Raw genomic sequence first — 22,323 nt, 5'->3', positions numbered from 1 at the left:
TTTCGTGGTGGCAAAGAATTATAAACTAAAGGGATGTCCCTAATTGGGAATGGCTGAACAAATTGTGGTAGATGATGGAGATGGAATCCTATTGTGCTATAAAAAATGCTGAACAGGATGATTTCAGAAAGAGCTGGAAAGTCCTACCTGAACTGATGCTGAGTGAAATAAGCAGAACCCGGAAAACATTAAACACAGTAACTACAATATTGTGGAATGATCAAATGTGATAGACTTTGCTACTAACAGCAATACAACGATCCAGGGCAATTCTGAGGGACTAATGAAAAAGAATACTCTCCACCTCCAGAGAAAGAACTGGTGGAGTCAGAATGCAGATGGAAATATGATTTATTGAAGTTTTCGTTTTATAAGATTATTCACTTACAAAAATGAATAACATGGAAATTTTTTGCATGATAATAATGTATAACCCAGAAAAAAAATAAAATGCTACATTAAAAAGAAAAAAAAAGAGGGGGGGGGGAAGCAACTGGGTAGCTCAGGGGATTGAGAGCCAGGGCTAGAAATGGAAGGTTTCAGGTTCAAATCTGGTCTCAGACATTTCCTAATTGTGTGATGCTGGGCAAGTAACATAACCCTCATTGCCTAGCACAGGGGTCCCCAAACTAAGACCCATGGGCCACATGCAGCCCCCTGAGGCCATTTATTCAGCCCCTACCCCACTTCCAGAAGGGGCACCTCTTTCATTGTTGGTCAGTGAGAGGAGCACTGTATGTGGTGGTGCTGCAAAGTGAGGCATCACTCATATACAGTGCTACTTCGGTAACATAATCCTTTCCATGGCACCTTGTTCTGAGAGTAACTAAATGAGAAAAAGGTGCCGCAAGACATCAGCCTGGTGAGCATTGATCTGGGGGAGGGGATTCCACACTGTGTATACTGCTGCCGAGAATAGTGGTGCTGGTGATGGGCCTGTGCAAGGTGTGACAGGCCCAACACAGCCAGCACTACAGCCTCTGCTATCCCAGACAGTGGTATACAGATTTGTTCATAGGTGTTTGTTTGTTTTTTTATAGTCAAGCCCTCCAATGGTCTAAGGAACAGTGAACTGGCCCCCTGTGTAAAAAGTTTGGGGACGCCTGGTCTACTGCTTACCACTCTTCTGCCTAAGAGGTGTGAATTTTAAAACTGCACAGACTATACCTTAGAAGATTTGGTTAAGCTATTCCCCCATCGTAACAATGGAGGTACTTGATCAGGAATGTACTGAGAACTTTTAAAATTACTCCACCCTACTCAGACAGTGCCTTAGAGGAAGATAAAGTAGTAAACTCCTGATTAAACAATTAAAGTCCCCAACTCATACCTTATAGTAAAGCTAGAACCTTAATCTAGGTCTATTTTTAGATCTAATACAAAAAAAAGATGCTCAGTACCTATAAAGGTTAAATTAATCACTAAAAGGTCAAGCAACTTACAAAAGGCAAGCTTAACAAAAGAGGTGTGAAGTTTTAATCTAACCAGAGAAGGTGAGAACTAAGAATGTGCAGTCCTAGAAAAAAAGCATATAATGTGATTGGTAGATGTGAAAATTTAGGGGAGGTGACATGAGAGAAAATTTCTTTAAAAGGAGAAGGATTGAACTCAGTGGAGGAGTTCAGGAGTTCAGTGGAGGACTGGAACTTGCTTGAGACGATCTTGTGGTGAGTGATAAAGACTGACTCACTCTCCCTTAGGCTCAGGCCTAGGCCCTTTCTACTATTTTCTCTTTCTCTCTCTCCTTCCCTTAATTCCTTCATTTATATTAATTAAAATCTCCATAAAAACCCATCTGACGTGGGTATTTTCATATTTGGGAATTTTCCCATGGCGACCACTTAATTTTAGATTTTAAATCAAGACACTAAAAATTATCTGTACAGTTTGGCCGAAACCTTTAGTTTTGGCAATTCACAGTCTTGGCAAACCACATTTTCACAGTTACAGAGGGAAGGTTGAGGGTTAAAAAAAAAAAGAACAATAAAAGAGAGGGGATAATGGCAGTGATCAGGCTCCTTTAGTGGAGAAAGAGGAATGGTAAGAGAAGTAAAGAACTAAAATTTAAGAGGGTTGCCTCTTGGACAGCTGGGGAGTAGCTGAACACATTGTGGCATGTGAATGTAATGGAACTTTATTGCATAGCAAGAAATTACAAAGATGGATTTTAGAGAATTTACACAGAGTGAAGTGACAGAACCAGAGCACAAAAGCAACAACATTGTGAAGAAAAACAACTTTGAAAGTCTTTGATCAATGCCATGACCAACCGAGTTTGCAGAAGTCCTGCGATGAAGTTTGTTACCCAGTTCCTGATAGAGAGGGGATGGACACAAGGCACAGAGCTGTACATTTTTGGACATGGCCAAAATATGGAGATTCCTTTTGTTTTACTATACTTGTTATAAAAAATGGGGCAAGGGAAGCTATAATAACATACATACAAAAGACCACTGAAAACAGTTTAAAAATTGAGCAGAAATTCCAAAAGTAATATGAGTGGGGCAGTTTTGAAGGTATGTATAATTTTAAAAAAGTAAATATAAAATATGGAAGTTTTGTTCCAGAGAATCATCTGTATTCTGCTATGCAGGAAAAGAAAATTATTTCAGTGTTTAAGGTTAAAATAAATAAAATTTTAAAGGAAAGGAAAGTATAGTAATTATTTGCCTCCTAGCTAGACTGGATGATGCTAATGGTGATTCCTGTTCAGGTATGGATTGTATTACATTACCTCTTGCTGCCTTTTCTTTTACATTTTTACTGGTATTCACCTAAATTTTTTTTTTGTTATCATGAACCTGACAAATAACATGTTTCCTATATAAAAAAGAGGGCTATGATAGTGAATATTTATCTCACACAACTTCTCTTTTTGCAAATATATTCAATTTAACATGAACTCCAACATTTCCCTGCTGATTCCTCTGGACTGCCTTCTGCTTTTTTGTGGGTGTTTAAGTGGGGGGTTATCATTACCACTACCAACCTCCATGTCTTTCCTCCCAATAGAAACTCCCTACCGTAACAAATTAGTCAAGTAAAACAAATCCACATTAACTATACCTAAAATTTTGCTAAATCTGAACCTCTAGGACTTTTTTCCAGCATAACTATTTTCCCAGACCCATTGCTATTCCATGTAACAAAGTCAAGGATAATTGACCATACAGCGACTACATCTGCACCTACTACATACTGTATTCATTTATAGTCATCTGATCTTTAGGCTCAGATTTGGTCATTGTATTTATTTTGATTTGTTTGCCTTTTTGTTTAAATAAACACACACGATTATAATTATTTCAAAGTTTCTCTTGGTTCTTATTTCATCATATTACTTCATATGTGTTTTTCCCATGTTCTGAATCCCCAATTTTTTTCTTATAGTATAATAATATTCCATCATATTCACATATTACAATCCAACCATCTCCTGAACAATGAACACATATTTTGGTTTCCAATTTTTTTGCTACCAAAAAAGCACTGTTATGTTTTGGTATATGTAGGTACCTTAAGTCTTTGACTTTTTTTTTTTAAACTCTTACCTTCTGTCTTAAGAGTCAATACTGAGTATTGGTTCCAAGACAGAAGAGGGGTAAAGGCCTGGTAATTAGAGTGTGATTTGCCCAGGGGCACACATCTAGGAAGTATCTGAGATATATTTGAACACAGGACCTCCCATCTCCAGGCCCAGTGCTCTATTCACTGAGCCACCTAGCTACCCCAAGTTTTTTACTTCTTTGGGGTTTATGCCCAGTACAGGGAATGAGTCAAGGGATATAGACTAGTCAGTAGCTTTTTAAAAAATAGTTTTCTGGGAACAGTTGTAGTGAATCATAGTTCTACCAACAGAGTATTCATGTAGCTAAAGTCCTTTTAGAATAGACCTCTTTTATCAGCTTTGCTAATTTGATGGGTATGAGGTGAAACTTTCAATTTGTTTTTATGTTCACACCAGTAATTTGAAGTATTTTTCCACATGGTTACCGATATTTCTTTTATCAGATGTTTAGTGCAAAGATTTTTCCCATGCTATATCATTCTAAATATGTTGACTTTGTTCATGTAAAACCCTTTTAATTTTATGCACTTAGAAAATTTTTTTTTAAACCTTACCTTCTGTCTTAGAGTCAATACTGTGTATTGGCTCCAAGTCAGAAAAGTGGTAAGGGCTAGGCAAAGGGGGTCAAGTGACTTGTCCAGGGTCACACAGCTAGGAAGTGGCTGAGGCCAGATTTGAGCCTAGGACCTCTCAATCTACTGAGCTACCCAGCTGCCCCCACTTAGAAGTTTTTTTCCCCTAATTTTTATACCAAAACTTATCAATTCTACCCCTCACTGTAATTCTCTTGATATTAAGTGACACAACCTAAAGAATACCCACTTGGATTTATTGTGGTATATGGACATAAGATGCTGGCACATTTTTTTGTCAAGATGTTTTCCAGTTTTCTTGCCAGTTCCTATTGAAGAGGGATCCCTACTTCCTGGAACTTGTGATTTTAAGTTTCTCAAAGGGCTATTGTATTTATTCCTAGGTTTTGCTTGTCAATTCTGAACCATTTCTATAAGGTCTTTTCCAACTTTGAGATTCTGTGACTGTACATTTAATGCTAGATTGTAAGGGCCAATTTTATTTAAGAAAATCAAATTAGGGGCTAGATTCAAGAAAAGATATTTACAGAGGAAGGATGGATCAGTGCATATAGTATCACACTAGCAACTAAAGGTCTCCTCCTAGGTACTTGTGGTACCTTGCCATTAACTAAAGCCCTTTTGGCTCTAATTCAAATTAAGTTGGAATGCTGGTTACTAGGGACAAAAAACGGAACCCATCTAGATAATTTAAGTTCTATTTTCTGGGACTAGAATTATTTTTGTGCTAATAATAATTTCGTCATCATCATAATGATCTTAGAATGCTTATTATTCTTATCTTCATGCCTTTATTCAACCTGTCATCCACTCTCTCCTTTCAAAATGTTCTCAACCAATTAAAATCTTGTACTTCCTTTTAAGTTCTAGCTCCTATGTACATAAAATACTTTCCAGTTTCTTCAGTATATATTAATATCTTCCATCTTTGAATTCCTATTGTATTATCTTTACCATATAAACTAGTACTTAATCAACTAATACTTTAAATATTAATATTTAATAACAAAGAGCTAAATGTAATATTTTAAATATTAATATTTAATAATAAATATTTTAAAATAATATTTAATGTGCCCTCACCCACTAGGCACCCACTGAAACCAGAACTGAATGTATACACATTGTTTCCTCAACTGTGGTATTAACTCTTTGAGGGAGAGACCCCTTATATTTATGGCCATTAAATACCTATTGACTTGTGACTCTTAAGGAATAAATATGAGATTGGCAGTAAACTAGCAAAAAGAACCTATCTAAAAGGGAGCATACAGTTTTTGTTAAAAAAAAGTGGGAATGAGTTTGCTGCTGAGACTTTTCCTTCTCAAATCCTAATCTCAGCTCAGAAAAATAACATGTTCCTTGAATTACAAGAAAAGTTTTAGTGTCTTGAAATGGCTTTGATTCCACGTGACTCCTGCTAAACTTGGCTTAGTCCCTAGCTAGGTGTTCCTACCTGGCCCTTTGCTTTCTTTAATTTAATTCCAAAGGACTTCTCAGAAGTCCCATTATGTAGAGACATTATTTATTTACTACTGAATACTTTCAACCAGTCTAAATGATACAAAATTATTCCAATCATTGAAGGAAAACATACCAAATAATTATGTAAAAACAAACAGCCAAAGCTTTCAACAAATATAAATGCAGAAAATTTTCAAGTTTTATAAATATAATGAAACCCAAAAAATTAGTTTAGGAAAGCTGAGGCTATTACTATATATAACACAATTTATTCTCTCTCTAGAACTGTTCATAAAAGATTACCATCATACAAAAGACAGAACCCTAATACTTAGGACTCTAGAAATTTTACCTCCCCCTTGCCCCCATATAGGAGCTATATTTGAGACTCATGGAACAGGTGGTCATAACATACAGCAAGATAACATTGTGGATGATGTTAGAGCAGTTTTCAAAGAAACCCATAGAGAAAGTGAATTCGGATGGCGATATTTATGTCAAATGAGCTTTGTGTCTTTGTATAAAATTATAAAAGATGAATTCTGATTTCTGTTGAGAGAAAACCACAGGGCCTTTCAAATTAGTCTTTGTCTTATGACAAAAAAACTAATTAAAAGAAGATTACATGTGGAATATATAAAATTAAAAGTAAGAACCCAATTCTGAGGGATATTAGTAAAAACAAAATGTAATGTTAGTATTTTCCTCACAATGAGAGAAATAATTTAATAGGATGCAATTAGTATTTCATTAAAGGTATGGATAGGAAAGGAGTTATTCAGTTTGGGGTCTAAATTTATGTACATCACCATCCAATTCCATTTATTCTGTAATGGAAGATCAGATCTTTGGCCTAGAGCTGGGATATTTGTTCATTATCACCACCTGTTCCAGAATTTAGTAGAGGTTATGGATGTGATATGGAGTCAAATGAAGAGCAAAAGTGATTTAACAAAAAGATCTTGTAAAGCAATCTCCAGTAAAATGGGAAAAGGCCAACAGCCCAGACTAAAAGAAGAGCACCAACTTATTACTACATATTTAAATATCACAAATTAATATTTACACAATCCTAGACGAAAATGAACTTTCACTGGAATGCACTTAAATAGACAAGACAATTGATACCACCAGCAGACACTATACAATAACAATTAGAGGAAGCTAGTCCCTCTGGAAAAGATTGACCCATTTTAATAACTGTGGGTTCATTATTTTCCTTTCTGGAAATAATATTTCTGAAATGGAGAGAAATGAGCTTGGAAATTTTTAGCATTGTCTCTATGTTGGGAAATGTAATTTTTACATACTAGAAAAAATCTATGAAGCAGAAGCCAGAATATCTGGAGATGGCAGAAAAAAATATTCTCAGTAATCATTTCCTTTCTCATGTCCAATAGATTGTTCATCAAAGCTCAGAATTCCACTACAGTTTAAGATATTTTTTTCTTACATATCCACTGACTTAGCATAAAGCAAAGTATACCATTCTATTCTTTCTAAGAAAGAGAGGTGAACATACGATCCCTGACTACAGTCATTTAAATATAAAAATAGTATGACTAATAAGAGCTCTTTTAAGTTTGCTTCTAATACCAAAGAGAGTCAAGGTTGAAAAGCAAACAATGGAAAAAATTTGTTCATTAGAGTTGTACATGGTTCTAGGGATGAATATGAGGGCCTTGGAGCAGATCTTGGTAAATATACTTGACTGCTGTCTTCAGGTAGTTGTTATCCAGCGGCACTTTAGACAAAATGGCAGCAATTTTATCTTGGCTAGGAAATAAAAAAAGAGAATCAGTTTTTCTGCAAACTCACATTCTCAATGAAGGAATTAATTTTTTTACAGAGCACTAGAAATCACAAATGGGTAGCTAATTGGGTAAAAGCAAAGTGTCTAACCACCAGAAGAATTAGTGACATTTTCTGCCATGTATATGTTTTGGGGTCTGTCACCTCTTAGCTTATTAGGACCAAGCCTAAAGGATTAATAAGACTCACTCCATATCAGAGTCAAGGTTGGCTCTTTTTAAGTGTGGCTCCATCAAACGGTTTAAGAGGTTGGGGTAATACAATAACTATATATTTCTCAAATCTACAGAGTGCCAACAGGCACTCGTTTTAGAGCCATTAATACTAGTTTTAGATTTTATAGGAATCTGACTACATGGATATATAGGATTCTTTTAATTCCACACCAGATTTCCCACCAAAGGCATTAGAAAGCTTCAAATTCTGCTTACCCGAGTTAATCTAACTTGGTTTGAAGGAGGACACCAGAATAGGGTGTCCAAAAGAGTGGAAGGGATAGAAGAAAGCAGAATCTGGGGTAGGTGGGAAATATAAAAATATGCTTTTACCTAGCAAATGATTTAAAGACAAAAAAATATAAATATGCAACTCTAAGTACTGGAGTTAAAAAGAGCCCAACAGTTCCTCAGTAAAAAAGGGGGTATTGGGGGCAGTATCATATGTAACTGCAGGGAAGATAATATCAGGTCTTAAAAGATTCAAAACTTTGAAATGAAGAAGTGGGCAAAGAAGCTGTTTACCATGAGGCAATGTGCCAAGACAAGTTCCCATCTCATTTCACTTCTATACTGCCTCCATAGATCAGTTTCAGGGTTTTCCAAGTGAAATGTTGGGAATTTAGCAGCAGAGCCCTATCATATTTCCCTCTTTTGTTTTACTCACGCAGTGTTCCCAATGAGGTTCTGAATGGTGAAAGATACTGGGACAGATGGATAATGGGCCGAAAGAGAAAGTGTCAATTCAAACTTTGCAAAAGCAGCAGAACTGGAGAATAAGAGCTGTACTCTGTAAAAGACAAGACCCACATAAATCCCATTAAATTAGTCATTTTGGTCTAATCTTAAACATCTCAGAAATTATTAATATTCTTTGTTTTTACAATGATTACAAATTTTTATGAGTAATTTTTTATCTCAATAATGAGTGTTTATAGATTATCTCTGTATAAGGCTCGTATCTCAACCTAATAAGGAAAAGTGAAATTACAAGAGGACAAGATTTAGTAGGGATATTATCACTGTCAAGTAAATGAAACATTGTCATGTAGAAAATAGAATTATATTTTTTGCTTCAATTTAGAAGGTAGAACTAGTAAAAATAGTGAAAGTTTAAAAGAGGCAGAATTTGGCTTAAAAAAGGAAATTACAGTTATTAACAATTAGAGCTTTCCATAAGTGAATGAAATGGTGAGATCTCTTTCCTAGAGGCTTTCCAGGAGAGGATATTACAAAAGGAATTCCTGTTCAGGGAATTTTGGACTATAATACATCTGAATTCTCTCTTAACTTTGAGATGTGACAAGAGAAAAAATTAGTCATGAACTTGTAATACCATATTTATAGTAGTGCCTTAAATTTTTATGTTGTCTTTTTGCCCCCTAACTTCTTGTATTCATTTGTCATCATGTAGTTAGTATTTGTCTTTGTACCATTCTAGTAAGCTATGCTGGTACAATAAGTATTCATTTTTATTTGACAAATGTGAGACCCAAGATCCAGAAATAATTCCTCACTTCAATCACACAATCACATAAAAGATCTTCCTAAAACACAGATCTAATCATATCATTCTCTAACCCAGAAATCATCAGTGGTTCCCTTTTGCCTCTCTCTAGGATAAAACAAAATCTTCAGTCTGGTATTTAAAAGCCCTCCACAATCTGGGTCCTTACCCAGATGTCCACTATAACTTTCATATTACTCATCTTTTATACATATTCTGTTCTAGTCAAACTGCCTTAGCTGCTATTGTATATAAGATTACATCTCCCACCTCTATACCTTTCCACAATCTCTTGTCTGGAATACAGTCCCTCTTCAGCTTGGTCAGCCTCTTAAAATCCTTCTTTAAGGCATATCTCAGGTGATAATTGCTATGTCAGTTCTTTTTTGATTCCCCCAACTTTAAACATATTTATATTTACTTCTCTGTGCATGTCTTGTATCCTCCCAAAGAAAGGTGATATTCTGAAAGGCAGAGTCATATACTTGGAACTCCCACTCAAACCCATGGTGGCTTCATTCATTCCCTCTACCTATGCCCTAATTAGCACACTCTTTACCCAGAGGGCCATAATAGGACTAAGCGGTATCTGCCAGTGGTATCTGATAGGCTTAAAAATCCACAGGGAGAAGGGGAAAGGGGGAAGAAAAAGTGCATGGCAAAGCAGAAAAGGAAAAGAGGAGAGAGAACAAGGGAGCAGTGAAAGGGAGAAGTAATGGATGCAATGAGCAGGGCCTATGCCCCAAATTGCCTATTGAGACAGACAGGACAAAGAAGCATTTGCCTATACTTCTCTCCATTTCCTTACTAAAATGAACTAGTAGAAGCACAGTGTTCTCTTCTCTGAAGGAACTTGAAAGAACAGAAGGCAGAACATCTGCAACAGGGTTACAATTGTGACAATTCCTTAAACAACAGGAAAAACATTTTAAAGCCACTCCAAAAGTATGACTTCATCTAGTTTGGAAGGAGATAACATTTTTGGAGAAAACTATTTTCAAGAAATTACTGAGTAATTGTCAAGTGAGCTATGAACAAAACAAATAACTAAGAAGGTAAAAAAAAAAGATTTTATGGCACTTTCATAATTTTTTTGTTCACTATGATATAGTATGCATACAACCTGAGAGCTAATGTACTATGCTGGGCAGAGATATAGTGCAAGCATATCCCATGCTCCTAGTAATCCAAAGCTCCTATCTTTGCTGTTTCTCCTACAACATGCCTTCTCCCATTCTGTGCATTTCCAGAGGCTGTTCCCTCTGCCTGGAATGTTATCCCCCTAACCTGGTCCTCACCTCCTACCTTCCTTTAAGTCTCGGCTTAAATCCCATTGCCTGCAAGATGTCTTTCCTGGTCTCTTTCAATGCTAGAGCCCTCCAGCTATGATTGCCTCTGATATACCTGTATATAGTTTGACTATATAGAGTTGTTTGCATGTGGTCTCTCCTATTAGAATGTGAGCTCCCTAAGGCTGGGCTTGTTTCTACCTTCTGTATTTCTAGTATTTAAGAACAGTGCCAAGCACGTAGTAAGTGAATGATAAATACCTGCTTATTTTACTTGTTCAAAGCTGTCATGGTACTTCAGCCTATAATGGGTCTCCTTGTTTTTCTCCATACTCTCTTGCTTGTTGATCATATTAGTTTCCATAGTTTTATCATCTTTAAAAAGATGATACAAAATCTCTATACAGAGCTCTAGTCTCTCTCCTGAGTATTAGTCCTGTTTCAATCGACTGCCTACTGACTAATTATAATGGGATGTCCCATGAGCATCCCAAATTCAATATATTCAAAACAGAACTCATTATCTTTTCCCCAAAACCTACTCTTCCCTTTGGAACTGGTATATAGTGGGCACCAAATAAGTGTTTACTGAATAAATCTCTAATTTCTTTTAATACACAGTGCAAGTGTCAACTGACCTTACATCTATTTTGTATATACCTATATTTTATTTCCTCCAGTAGAATGTAAGCTCCTTGACAGCAGGGACTGTTTCTCTTTTGTCTCCCAGAACAGTGATTGGCACATAGAGGTGTAAAAATAAAAGGGGGCTGTAAAACTAATATAGGAAATGAATTTGATTATTGATTATAAAATGATTTCAGATACTCTGCTTGCTATGCTCACAAAGTATCCTCAATTTATATCAGTGAAGTGAAGCTCAAAAATGAACTTCTCTTCAGGGCCAGGTGCAAGGATACTATAGAGATTCTTGTTATAAAAAATAAAATATTTATTGAAATGTATAAGGATTAAAGGATTTCTAACTTTAAGGGATTCTAACACTGCCCAAATAAAACTCCTGGTTCCACAAGGAACTGCTTTGTTTTTCACAGGCTACACTAATCCTTCCAGATCTGACTAACCCAAATTTCCCACCCAGGATCCTCAGTTGGTCAATCGGCAATCCAGGGGTTATTATTAATGTCCTCTATAATCTGCTGTTTCTCTCTCTTTGTCAATAATTCATCCATAAGGATGTCAAAGTCCAAATAAAAAGGATTGTAAAGCTTAATTAAGAGCTTGAATTGCTTTACAACTCCCATTGGTTCTTCTTCATATTTTGGGGGCATTTTTCTTACAACTGTCTATATCAGCTTGTGTAAACCTTTTGTGGTACATGAGATTCACTATACCATGCTCTGGGGACACTATGGGTACATCCCTCAAAGGAAACATATGAGCTGACTTGCTTTCTAATGCTTCAGTTTAGATTTCTAGCTGGTTGAATCTCAACAAAAATCAAGTTAGAACTTTAGCCTTTAGCAGACTCAGAGTCCAAACCAAAGACCAGGTCTTTCTTTGGTCTTCTCAGAGTTAAACAATCTGTAAAGACAGTAATAGATATTCAATAGTGTTTCCCAAGTTGGAAAACATTAACTCCTTCAGATCTTCCCAAGTTGGAAAACATTAACTCCTTCAGATCTGAGCGAGATAGATAGATAGAGAGAGAGATAAGAGAGAGAGAGAGAGAGAGAGAGAGAGAGAGAGAGAGAGAGAGAGAGAGAGAGAGAGAGAGAAGCAAAGATATTACCTCCTCAAAGCCCTCAGAGCAAGAGTCTGTGGGTGACTGCCAACTGTCAGAAACCAACTGCCACTCCCAAAAAGAGTAAATGTCATAGAAAAACCATTACATCTGTCAACATTTGAAATTGACACTGTTTCAGCTCTGCTTGAAACTCCAATTCTTTTTCAAGCCAGCTTCTCTACTTCTTATCTCTAACCTACTATAACAAGACCCAATTTCTAATATCATCCATATAGAGCACCAAATAAATTTTGCTGATAATGGGATTCCCTGGGGCTATGATGGGTAAATAACTGAATTTGATTAAAAACATTATCAAAGGAAATGGAGGTAGTGCACATACGTAGTATAAAACAGGATAGAATCAGGAGACTTCTTAAAGCCTATTAATTCAATTATTTTATGCACATGCAGAAATAATTCAATATAATATACCCAGTGGCATTGCTTTTTAACAACCAAGTGTGCAAGTTTACTTTGACGCACAATTAACATTAAAATTAATAATCATAACCTAAGTAGGTTTTTCTAATAACTACTTACTGAGTATTATTCACATCTACGTTCATGAGGTTAAATTTTGGTCCCCATCTACTTAAATATTCAATTTCCTCTCCCAAGAGTCTGCAATGGCTTACTACCAATGAAATCTCTTGTAGCATCTGGAAAAGCAGAAAGATAAATAAGATTATAAATAATTTTTTGCCCTTAGTGACTTTTCTCTATGGAGTTCAAAGACCCTGAACAAGATTGACTACTATTTCAGAAGCTCCAATTTGGTATCCAGTTTTAGGTCAGCCTTCAGGGAAAGATGACACTATACTTATTTTCCCTGGGATTTTGAAATTAGACTTTACCTTAGGCACATGATGTTGAGTTATGCATTTATTCTTCCATGATTCCTGATCCTTAATGAATTGTAAAATAAGTCTATGCACTAACAGTGATGATGGGGGAGCTTTATTTTCTGCAAAAATAAATAAAAACAATGATTTTTCACATGTTTAATAAAAGCTTATTCCTTATAGGTGACTAAACAGCAATCCCATTAAGCTTTTTGAGAATGAGAACTCCTTCATTCTAATTTTTAATTAAATAAAAGAAAAACCTGTGACAGCACTGGAATATCAGACTATTTACCATCTTGGGGAGAAAGGGAGAGAAGGGAAGAAGAGAATTTGGATCACAAAATGTCAGTTAATAATTGTTAAAAATTGTTACTACATGTAATTGAAACAAAAATCTGTTAACTGTTAGTTGGATTATGTAGGACATACTTATATAACTGTAAAAAATCTCAAAATCAATCATTCCTTGTGAACAACTATAAGGAAGTTATATTTTATTTAAAATCCAAAGACCCATAATCTATATAATGATTCAAGCACAGAAATTGTGAATTGTATAACTCTGCAACAGTCTTTGAAGCACAGACTTCAAGGAATAATTCACATGTGAAAGTTCCTAACATTAAAATAAATGTTTAAAGTCTTACCATTCAGCAGAGTTTCAAAGTTTACACCAACAATCTTTCTGCAAATTTTGTTTAGGAAAGGAGGACCATCTAGGAAAAGTCAGAATAAAAATTCAAAACTCAACTATATAAACATACACATATATAAATGATAAAAAGCTTTAGATACTGAAATTTTATTAACTAGCTAAGTTAACCTATTAAGTAACAAAGCTTTTAAAACTTTGATGGACTTGGGAGGTTCTCCTATAGTAGGGAAATTTCAGATGTAGTCCCTGTAAAAAGAACCACCAGATTAAACAACTTGGTTTCAATTTTAATTTTACTGCAGACTTTTGGTTTTGAGTGTGTTTATAGAAGCAGTTAAAAAATATTGAGGGAAATCTAACATATAACATATGCTTCTTGGAAAAGACTGAAAATAATTTGATCTTTTCTTAATTGCACTCAAGATTTAGTTGTAAACAACATAGGAATACAGAGCCAAACCAGTGTTGACTACATAAGAAGCCATGATATTTATCTTATTGAGTCTTATCCCATGTTATTCTTAATTTTTGTCAATGCATTTTTTGAGGATACTTTATTTTTACACCACATTCATTTCTGCATATATATCTCTTTTCCTATCCAGCTAGGTATTTTATTGAAAAATGAAATGATAAAAAAGCAATTTAGAAAAAAATAATTAAAATGTTGACCATTCAATTCTGGCCTCAGACACTTCTTAGCTGTGCAACTCTGAGCAAGTCACTTAATGCCAATTGCCTAGCCCTTACCACTCTTCTATCTTGGAACTAATACTTAGTGTCAATTTTAAGACAGAAGGTCAAAATTTAAAAAAAAATGTTGACCATAACTCATAGTACCTGACAGTATTTACAATATTCTGCAGTCTGAGTCCTTCACCTGTGCAAGGAAGGAATGTGGGTACAATTTTTTCAGCTCTTCTCTGGGACCAACTCTGGTCATTATAATCAAATAGCATGCCAGTTCAACTTATTCTTTGCTTACCTTGTTGTAGTTACTGGGTATACTATGTTTCTGGTTCTGTTTACTTCATTTTGCATCAATTCATTCAAAATTTTCCAAGCTTCTCTGAATTCCTTATATTAGTGATTTCTTATTGGTAAAATAGTATCCTATTACATTCACATACCACAATTTGTTTAGCTATACCCCCACTAATCGGCATCTGTTTAATAATTTCCAGTTCTTTGTTACCAAAAAAAAAAGTGCCAATTTATTTAATAGGGGCCCTGTATCCATAGGGATGGCTGAAACTATGGATAGTACTGAACCCTGTACAGTTCTTGCTTTAATTTTTAACACCTATGTTAACTTTACTGTATAGTATTGTGTTCTCTTTTCCAGCTCCTGCCATTTGGCTTGGTGCTCTGCAGCCTGTCCATCCCCACAAAAAAACTGAAAAAGAAAAAAAAACAACCCTATCCAAATGAAAGCAGAAGAATTGACATGGAGAAACCTCTGCTGCAAGAAGAATGGTTGCCACTAGTGCAGAGAAAGGAAATCTTTGCCCCACTCCACCCATCTGGCTGCTGGTCCCTTGTGTCTGTCTTCCATCTATATGTGTTCAGGTACTGTCTGTCTGTCCCTGGCCTCCACATGTCCTTGAACCATGTGCTGGCCCTTTGCCCTCATTCAGTAACAATTTCCTTTCTGCTTCCTTCCTTCCCTTGGAAGGGGAGGTTGACACAGGGTAGCTGAAATTGGGGAAAGCAAAACCCATCATGGATAAAGGGCAGGACTATTGTATAGCAAAAGATATGCATCATCTCTTGAGAATTTAACATGGCTGCCTTTTTACAAAATTACTCAGCAAAGGCAGAGATTTTCTGAGTGTTTTTTTTTGTCTTCTAGAAAAATCATCTTTTAGCTGTCTTTTGACTTGTAAGTACCATTTAAAACATTATTAATGACTTTTACACATAAGCACCTCTTAGCTCCACCTAACATACACTAAGTTTGCTGGTAGGAAGTAAAGAATGCAAATGTTTCACTATTTAAGGAATTTCTGCAAGGGTGGTTGATAAGAGCATATTATGCTCCAAAAAGTCTGAAAATCTTTTACCATCTATATCATTATCAACAGATAGAGCTTCTGCAGACATACAAGGCCAAAGTTTTCTCCTAGGTCTTTTTAAAAGTTAACATTGAACAGGATTCTGTTCACATAAATAATAATCACACAAATAATATGCAATTTTAATATTAAGAGATTATGAATAATTACCAATATTTTATAGAAATTTTTGCTTTGCAAAGTCATTCATATATATTATTTAAGCCTAACAACCCTGTGACTTGGGTATTATTCAGTTTTATAGATGAAGAAACCAAGATTCGGAGAGGCTAAGTGCCTATAGTCACAACACACAGTAAGTATCAGAAATGGATCCTGCTACAAGTCTTCCTGTCTTTACCTCCAGTATTTGATACATACTGCCTCTTAAAAATCTCAAAATGTCTGCAAGAGAGATCAATGTTCTTATGGAATCTCCGCATAATACAATAAATAAAGCACAGATGCAGGTGGTCTTGGGCAAGTTACTTAATCTCTATGAGCCTCAGTTTCCTTATCTGTAAAATTAAGGAAGTGAGATAGAGGATTTCATTAAGATATTATACTTCTTCTATAAAACATTTCACTTTTAAATACCATAATGGCTTATCATCCTGGTTGAACCAGTGTAAGCAATGCCAGAACCAATCCACAAGATGGTAAAATTATTCCTTAAAACCAGGCTTATTTCCTTAGAGTGAGATTTAAAATTACCTAGCAATAAAACATAGGTAACCCTATGTTGCTGAAATTAATTTTTACTGAAAACAAGATGGTAGAATTGGCATTTCTTTCCTCCCTAAAACCCCTGCCCGAGTGATAGAATTATGAACTGATTTAATCAGTTGGAAAGCAATTTGAAACCTACCGAAAAAGTCACTAAATTATGCATATGCCTTGGATCCAGTATATAATTTTAGAGCATACAGACTAAAGAAATCAAAGAAAGAAAGGAACCAAATGCACAAAAAATTTATAATAGCACTTTTTGTCTTAGCAAAGAAATGGAAACAAAGTAGTGCCCATCAGTGACTGAACAAATTATGGTATTCAATGGCATATTATAAACTTTAAGAAAATCTATGGGTTGGATCTAGAAAAAAATCTTGGAGATCTCATACTAATTGAAACAATGAAATAAATGGAACCAAGAGAAAAGCTTATATAATGACTATAACATTATAAAGAAAAAAAATGAAAGACTTGAGAGCTATGATCAATACAACTTCAGAAAACTGGTGATGATTCATGTTTTCCATCTCTTGGCAGAAAAGGGAAGGTTAAAGATAAAGAAGGATACATACATTTTTAGACACAGTTAATGTGTGGATTTGTTTTGACTACATATAATTATTTGTTATGGGTAGAAGGGGAGCTTTTATTATCTGAGGGATAGGGGAAGTAATCAAGTGTGTGAGATAATAATGATGATACAAAACAAAGAATATCAACATTAAATAAACACAAAGAGAGAAAAGAAGGAGATACAGGAGAGAACAAAGACAAGCAAGGGCAGTATTATAATACTGTCTTAAATTTGATGTAGTATATACTTTTTTTAAAAAGCAGCACATTGTAAGTAATTATGTCATATGAAGTACTTTTTGTTTTTTGGGTTATTTTAAACCCTTACCTTCCATCTTAGAATCAATACTGTGTATTGGTTCCAAGGCAGAAGAGCAGTAAGAGTTAGACAATGGGGCTTAAATAATTTGCCCAAAGCCACACAGCCAAGAGGTATCGGAGGTCAGATTTGCTTTTTCTGTTCTTTTTACAAGAAAAGTTTAAATTTGTTGATATTTATTAAATTCATAACAATAAAAAAAGTTATTATAAAGTTGATAGAATCAAACAATTTCTTTGTCCACCCATGCATTAATTTATACTCTGTAAGCAACAGGTAAACACCTGTGAAAGCTTTAGAATGATGACATTTTCAGTCAACAAATGTTTTATTTTATGTGTGCCTGTAGCATCAGCACATGTTGCTACCATATTGTTTTTGATTCCTTTCCATATTTAAAATTAAGATTTGAATCCTGAATGAATTTAATCATGGGGTTTTATGATGTATCCCTCCTCACACACATATAAGTGGTTGTAAAATAAAATCAGATTGCTTTTGCTACTTACCCACAGGCTCTCCAAAGGTGATGGTGAGCTCTATTGAGTCATAAAGGAAAGTGAATACAGCCTGGCTATCACTCCATTCAATGATCTCCCATTCTGAGCCACTAGTTTAAAAAAAAAAAAGGAAAATATCAGCTTCAAGATTTTCTTTGAACAGACCTGAAATTTCATTGGCACAGGGACCTCTCCCTAAGGAAACTTCCTCTAGCAATATAGTTCAGCACATGATCTGTGAGGGTTTTTGAGGCACTGAAATAGTGATTTGCCCAGGGTCTCAGAGTCAGGCTCTCTATTTACTGTCATACTGTCTCTTTTTTCTTTGAGACAAGAACCAAATCACATTTAATCTCACAAAATATATTATCGGGTGGTACTCTTTCCTCTGGGTAAGTGACACCATATATTTAGATTTAAGCACTTTGATGCTACAGCCTTAGGCTGTTGAAAAAAAGAACAAAGTTTTTTATTGGTTCTCTATTATTTCTAGAATTAAATATTAATTTCCTCGTGCTGGCATGTAAAGCTCCCAAAAGTATGCTCCCAAGCCACATTTTCAGGCTTGTTTCCCGTATCTCTTTGATACATTCTATATTCCAGGCAAACCAGATCTCAGTTTTCCAAATTCAGCTGTAAGGGCTATGGGCTGAAAACAATCTTCCAGTTGTTTCTCAGGAGCTTTATCTTTCATAGGGTTCATCTCAGGTACCTCCTTCTGTCCTTCTGTTGTTAAATGCTTGCTCTCTCCTCAAATTTTCTTGGATTTAATTAGGTGTTTACATGTGTCCCCATTAAAGAATGCAAGTTCCTCAAAACAAGAGACTATTTCATTTTTGTCTCTGTATCCCTAGTACCCACCACCATGCCATGAATGGATGAATGAAAAGCCTTTATAAAGTGCTTATTATCTGCCCAGCACCACAAAAGAAAAGAAAGTCCCTGCCTGTAAAGAGTTCACCAGGAAGTGGTAGCCAGGGAAGGGGCACTTTAATCTGGAAAGTTACGGGGAAAGTGAATGGGACCAAAGGATGTCTGACATACCCCATCTGGTAACAAGGGCAAAGCTGATTTGATCATGGCTTGGTTCCAGAAAATGGGAAGGGGGAGGGTGGAGGAAATGACCATGAGGCAAGAGAAATACTTAATAAACATGTTAGTTTTTTTAAAAACTCTTACTTTCTGTTTTAGAATCAATACCAAGTATTGGTTCCAAGGCAGAGAAATGTTAAGGGCTACACAATTGGGATTAAATGACTTGCCCAGAATCACACAGCTAGGAAATGTCTGAGGTCACATTTGAACCCAGAACATCTTGTCTCCAGGCCTGGCTCTCTATACTCTGAGCCACCAAGCTACTCCCAATATGTGTTTGTTGAATTTAATTGAACAGATGAAATGTTTTTCCTTACTTGAATTTTTCCAGTCGCTCCTTAGTTGTATTTGCTTCTGTTTGTAGAATGTTTATTTGGGCAAATGCCTGCTGCCTCTGTATCTCCAGTTCTGATATATTCCTGTAAACAAAATCAAATAATTTTGGGAAAAAGAAATCCTTTGACATAAATTCCAGTCTCCTATCACAAATGTGAGCTATAGGATAAGAAGAGGAATACTAAATGGCCCTGATCCTCATCATCCTCATCTTCACATTAGTTCAAGTCTAGTGAATCGGTTGCTATCCTTGCATCCACAAAGATTATTTTGACAGAAAAGTTTGTCTGCTTTAGAATCGACCTAGAACAATGTTCTGTGTAAGACTGGTCTCAAAAAATGTCATCAACTGAATCAAATGATCCTCTGGTATAATTTCAGAATAAAACAGAAGCCCTAAGTGAGACAATTAATAAGACTCATCTCCTCAAAATGATCTGGAATTAAACCAGCTTCTGAAGCAGGATGCCATTTGCTTGATGGACTTCAGCACTATATTGGCATACACAAAAATTAAAGACTTACCTCTTGAGTTCTTCTTCTTTAGCTTGTAATTGTTCTAATTCTGAGAGAGAGAGAGAGAGAGAGAGAGAGAGAGAGAGAGAGAGAGAGAGAGAGAGAGAGAGAGAGAGAGAGAATTATATCCTAATGGACATGCCTACTAAACCTCTTAGGAAATAGAGAATTGTCCAGAGATTTTCTACCATTAAAAAAAAAAAAACAAAAAACTATTTTATTGAAAATCTCAAGTGACTACTTCTGTTCAACTAGGACTTACTGATATTTATCTACTTATCTCAGAGTATTGTGATAAAACTCCTTTTTAAGCTATAATGTGCTATATAAAATGAGTCACTTTAATCATAAAGTGATTATTATTATCATTACATGAAGCTATGCATTCTGAGAAAACTTTTCTCAGTTAAAATGTTTTCCTATTAATTAGTAGTTACCTTTCTCTGTAGCTAATATTTCAGAATCCCACTCTTCCATAGGAATTTCTTTAATCTTGTCCAGATTCTTAATTTCTAAAGGAGATAACATGAATTAGAGTAACTCAATAAGTATTTACTGTGTAACTAAAGGTACTGAGAACTAGCAGAAGAATAGTATCTCTTTTAAATAGAAAGTACAAGAGAACAGTTTTTCTTCTAGAATCAAAACACTGGATGATGGTTTTTTTGAACTCAATAGCAATAGAATAAAATTTTTCCAAGGATCATATTGAGATGTCTGAAACAGCTAGCAATTCTTTTTGGTATAGGCATAACTAGAATAATGTTTTCCCAGACAATGCCAATAAGCAGTAAATTTAGTATACTAAAACCAAACTCCTCTATAACCTCTTATGTTGGAGGATAGTAGCTGTTTTTTTTTTTATTCCTGGTGAATTCATCCTATGCTTTCATCAATGGAGCAGCCTGTCTGGGCAATTAGATAACAGTTGCTCTGCAGTTTAGGGGCAGAAATGGTAGGGATAAGTGAGAAAGGAGGAGGAGGCTGATATAAATAGGAAAGAGATTCGACTAAGGTGGGGTGGAGAGTGTGAAGGGGAGTTTTAAGTCCTAAAGAATTCTCTCTGGTGTTAGTCTTCTTCCTTTTCTATTTTAAACTTTATAGTCAGGATTTTAGTTCATAGGAAATGTATTTTCTGCTAAAGTAATATTGTTACTCTGAAATTATCTACTGTATTGGAGTTTCATAAGTAAATGTTTTCAAGAAATTAAATAAAGATGTTAAGTTGGATATGCTCATATATATAATGATAAATATATAAATAAATATTAGCCTTGTATTAAGGCTTTAAAAAAAAAATTAGGCTTGTGATTGGTGTAGGGAGTTCCCAGGAGAAGGTATGTGACTTAACCAGGGTCACGGAGCCAGCATGTGCTGGACTCTAAAGATCCTTCTCTCTCTCTCTCTCTCTCTCTCAATTTCTTTATTTTTCCATTATTTCTTCTGTAAGTACAGTAGCTTTATCAGTAATATCACATATTTTTGCAAGTTATCAAAGCATTATTTTTTTTTGTTCCTGAATTATCTATAGCAGAGAACTTAAATCTGGAGGGAGAGGAGGGGTAATGGGAGGGTATTCTAAGTGCCATGAATACTCTTGAGTTACACGTTAGAAAATAATGCCACAGAAAGCTATATGAGGGAGAGTTTTCCAGTTGCTGATTTATCCCCTGTTAAGGCTTAGGATGTATAGACAAGTTAAAATCCTTAAGGGAAAGGTCTCTGTTTTAAGTGAATCTGTGTCCCAGTACTAAGTATATTGCACAAAGTAGTGTACAGAGTGAAAATTAGTGTATTGTTCTCAATGTATTTCTGGCTAGCAGTAGAAACTCAAAGTAGAGATTAAGTTTAAATCATTAGTTTAATTAGATACAGCTCTGCTCTCCCTTTACCCTTCTCTGTCTTTCACATAAACCTTTTATTGGTACTCTTTTGCACAGGAGGAAGGTATTGTATTCGTTTCCTATAAACTGGGGAATTCATTTATATCTTTGGATTTCTAACTTAAGAGCAATGTCCCTATCCATTGAATGATAAGCAATAAAGTCACATCTGTCTGCATCTTATCCTGGCCTCTCTAATTATTTAAGTGATTAAAGGGGGGTACTTCTTGCTATATCAATCCCCCCCAAATTCCCACTCTAGAAAAATGGAGGCATACTCAGGATGCTAGAATGATAGAGTGCATCAGTTTACCTAGCTGAATAAATCAGGACCAGTCAAAAGTCCCAGTTTAGGTTGCTTGTTCCCATAAGGAAATTGAGCCTCCTATTTTGCTTTTAAAAAGCCCAACAGCAAAAGAGGGCCAGTAGAGAGCAAGGCAGAATCAAACATAGAGAATAACAGAAGGATTTGACTGCTTATTAAATATTGTTTACGCTGGTTAGAAATGGACATTGACAGAAAGAACAATATCCTATGGTCCCATTTTGGATCTTCTGACAGCTTGGTCTGTGAAAAATATTTAACTGTCAGTAGGAGACAGATTAGAAATGGTAAG

The 22,323-nt window shown here is 35.4% G+C and overlaps 1 protein-coding gene across 6 annotated transcripts in view; it reads right to left on the bottom strand.

The window, feature by feature from the left end:
- Positions 1-2,108: 2,108 nt before the first annotated feature.
- KNL1 (kinetochore scaffold 1) overlaps positions 2,109-22,323 on the bottom strand; it is a 113,257-nt gene continuing 93,042 nt past the window's right edge. For all 6 annotated transcript variants that reach the window (XM_007480052.3, XM_007480055.3, XM_016427801.2 and 3 more), the window contains 9 exons: positions 20,261-20,335; positions 19,833-19,872; positions 19,289-19,390; positions 17,886-17,986; positions 13,691-13,759; positions 13,053-13,162; positions 12,739-12,857; positions 8,320-8,442; positions 2,109-7,401 (listed from right to left, as the gene is read on the bottom strand). In XM_007480052.3, coding sequence (XP_007480114.2) covers positions 7,287-7,401; positions 8,320-8,442; positions 12,739-12,857; positions 13,053-13,162; positions 13,691-13,759; positions 17,886-17,986; positions 19,289-19,390; positions 19,833-19,872; positions 20,261-20,335 — 854 coding nt within the window. In that variant the 3' untranslated portion in view covers positions 2,109-7,286. The remainder of the gene's footprint in view (positions 7,402-8,319; positions 8,443-12,738; positions 12,858-13,052; positions 13,163-13,690; positions 13,760-17,885; positions 17,987-19,288; positions 19,391-19,832; positions 19,873-20,260; positions 20,336-22,323) is intronic.

The sequence above is a fragment of the Monodelphis domestica genome, chromosome 1, assembly GCF_027887165.1.
Source record: "Monodelphis domestica isolate mMonDom1 chromosome 1, mMonDom1.pri, whole genome shotgun sequence".
Lineage (NCBI taxonomy): Eukaryota > Metazoa > Chordata > Mammalia > Didelphimorphia > Didelphidae > Monodelphis > Monodelphis domestica.
Note: the sequence above shows the minus strand (reverse complement) of the source record. Positions and strands in the feature narration are given on the sequence as shown.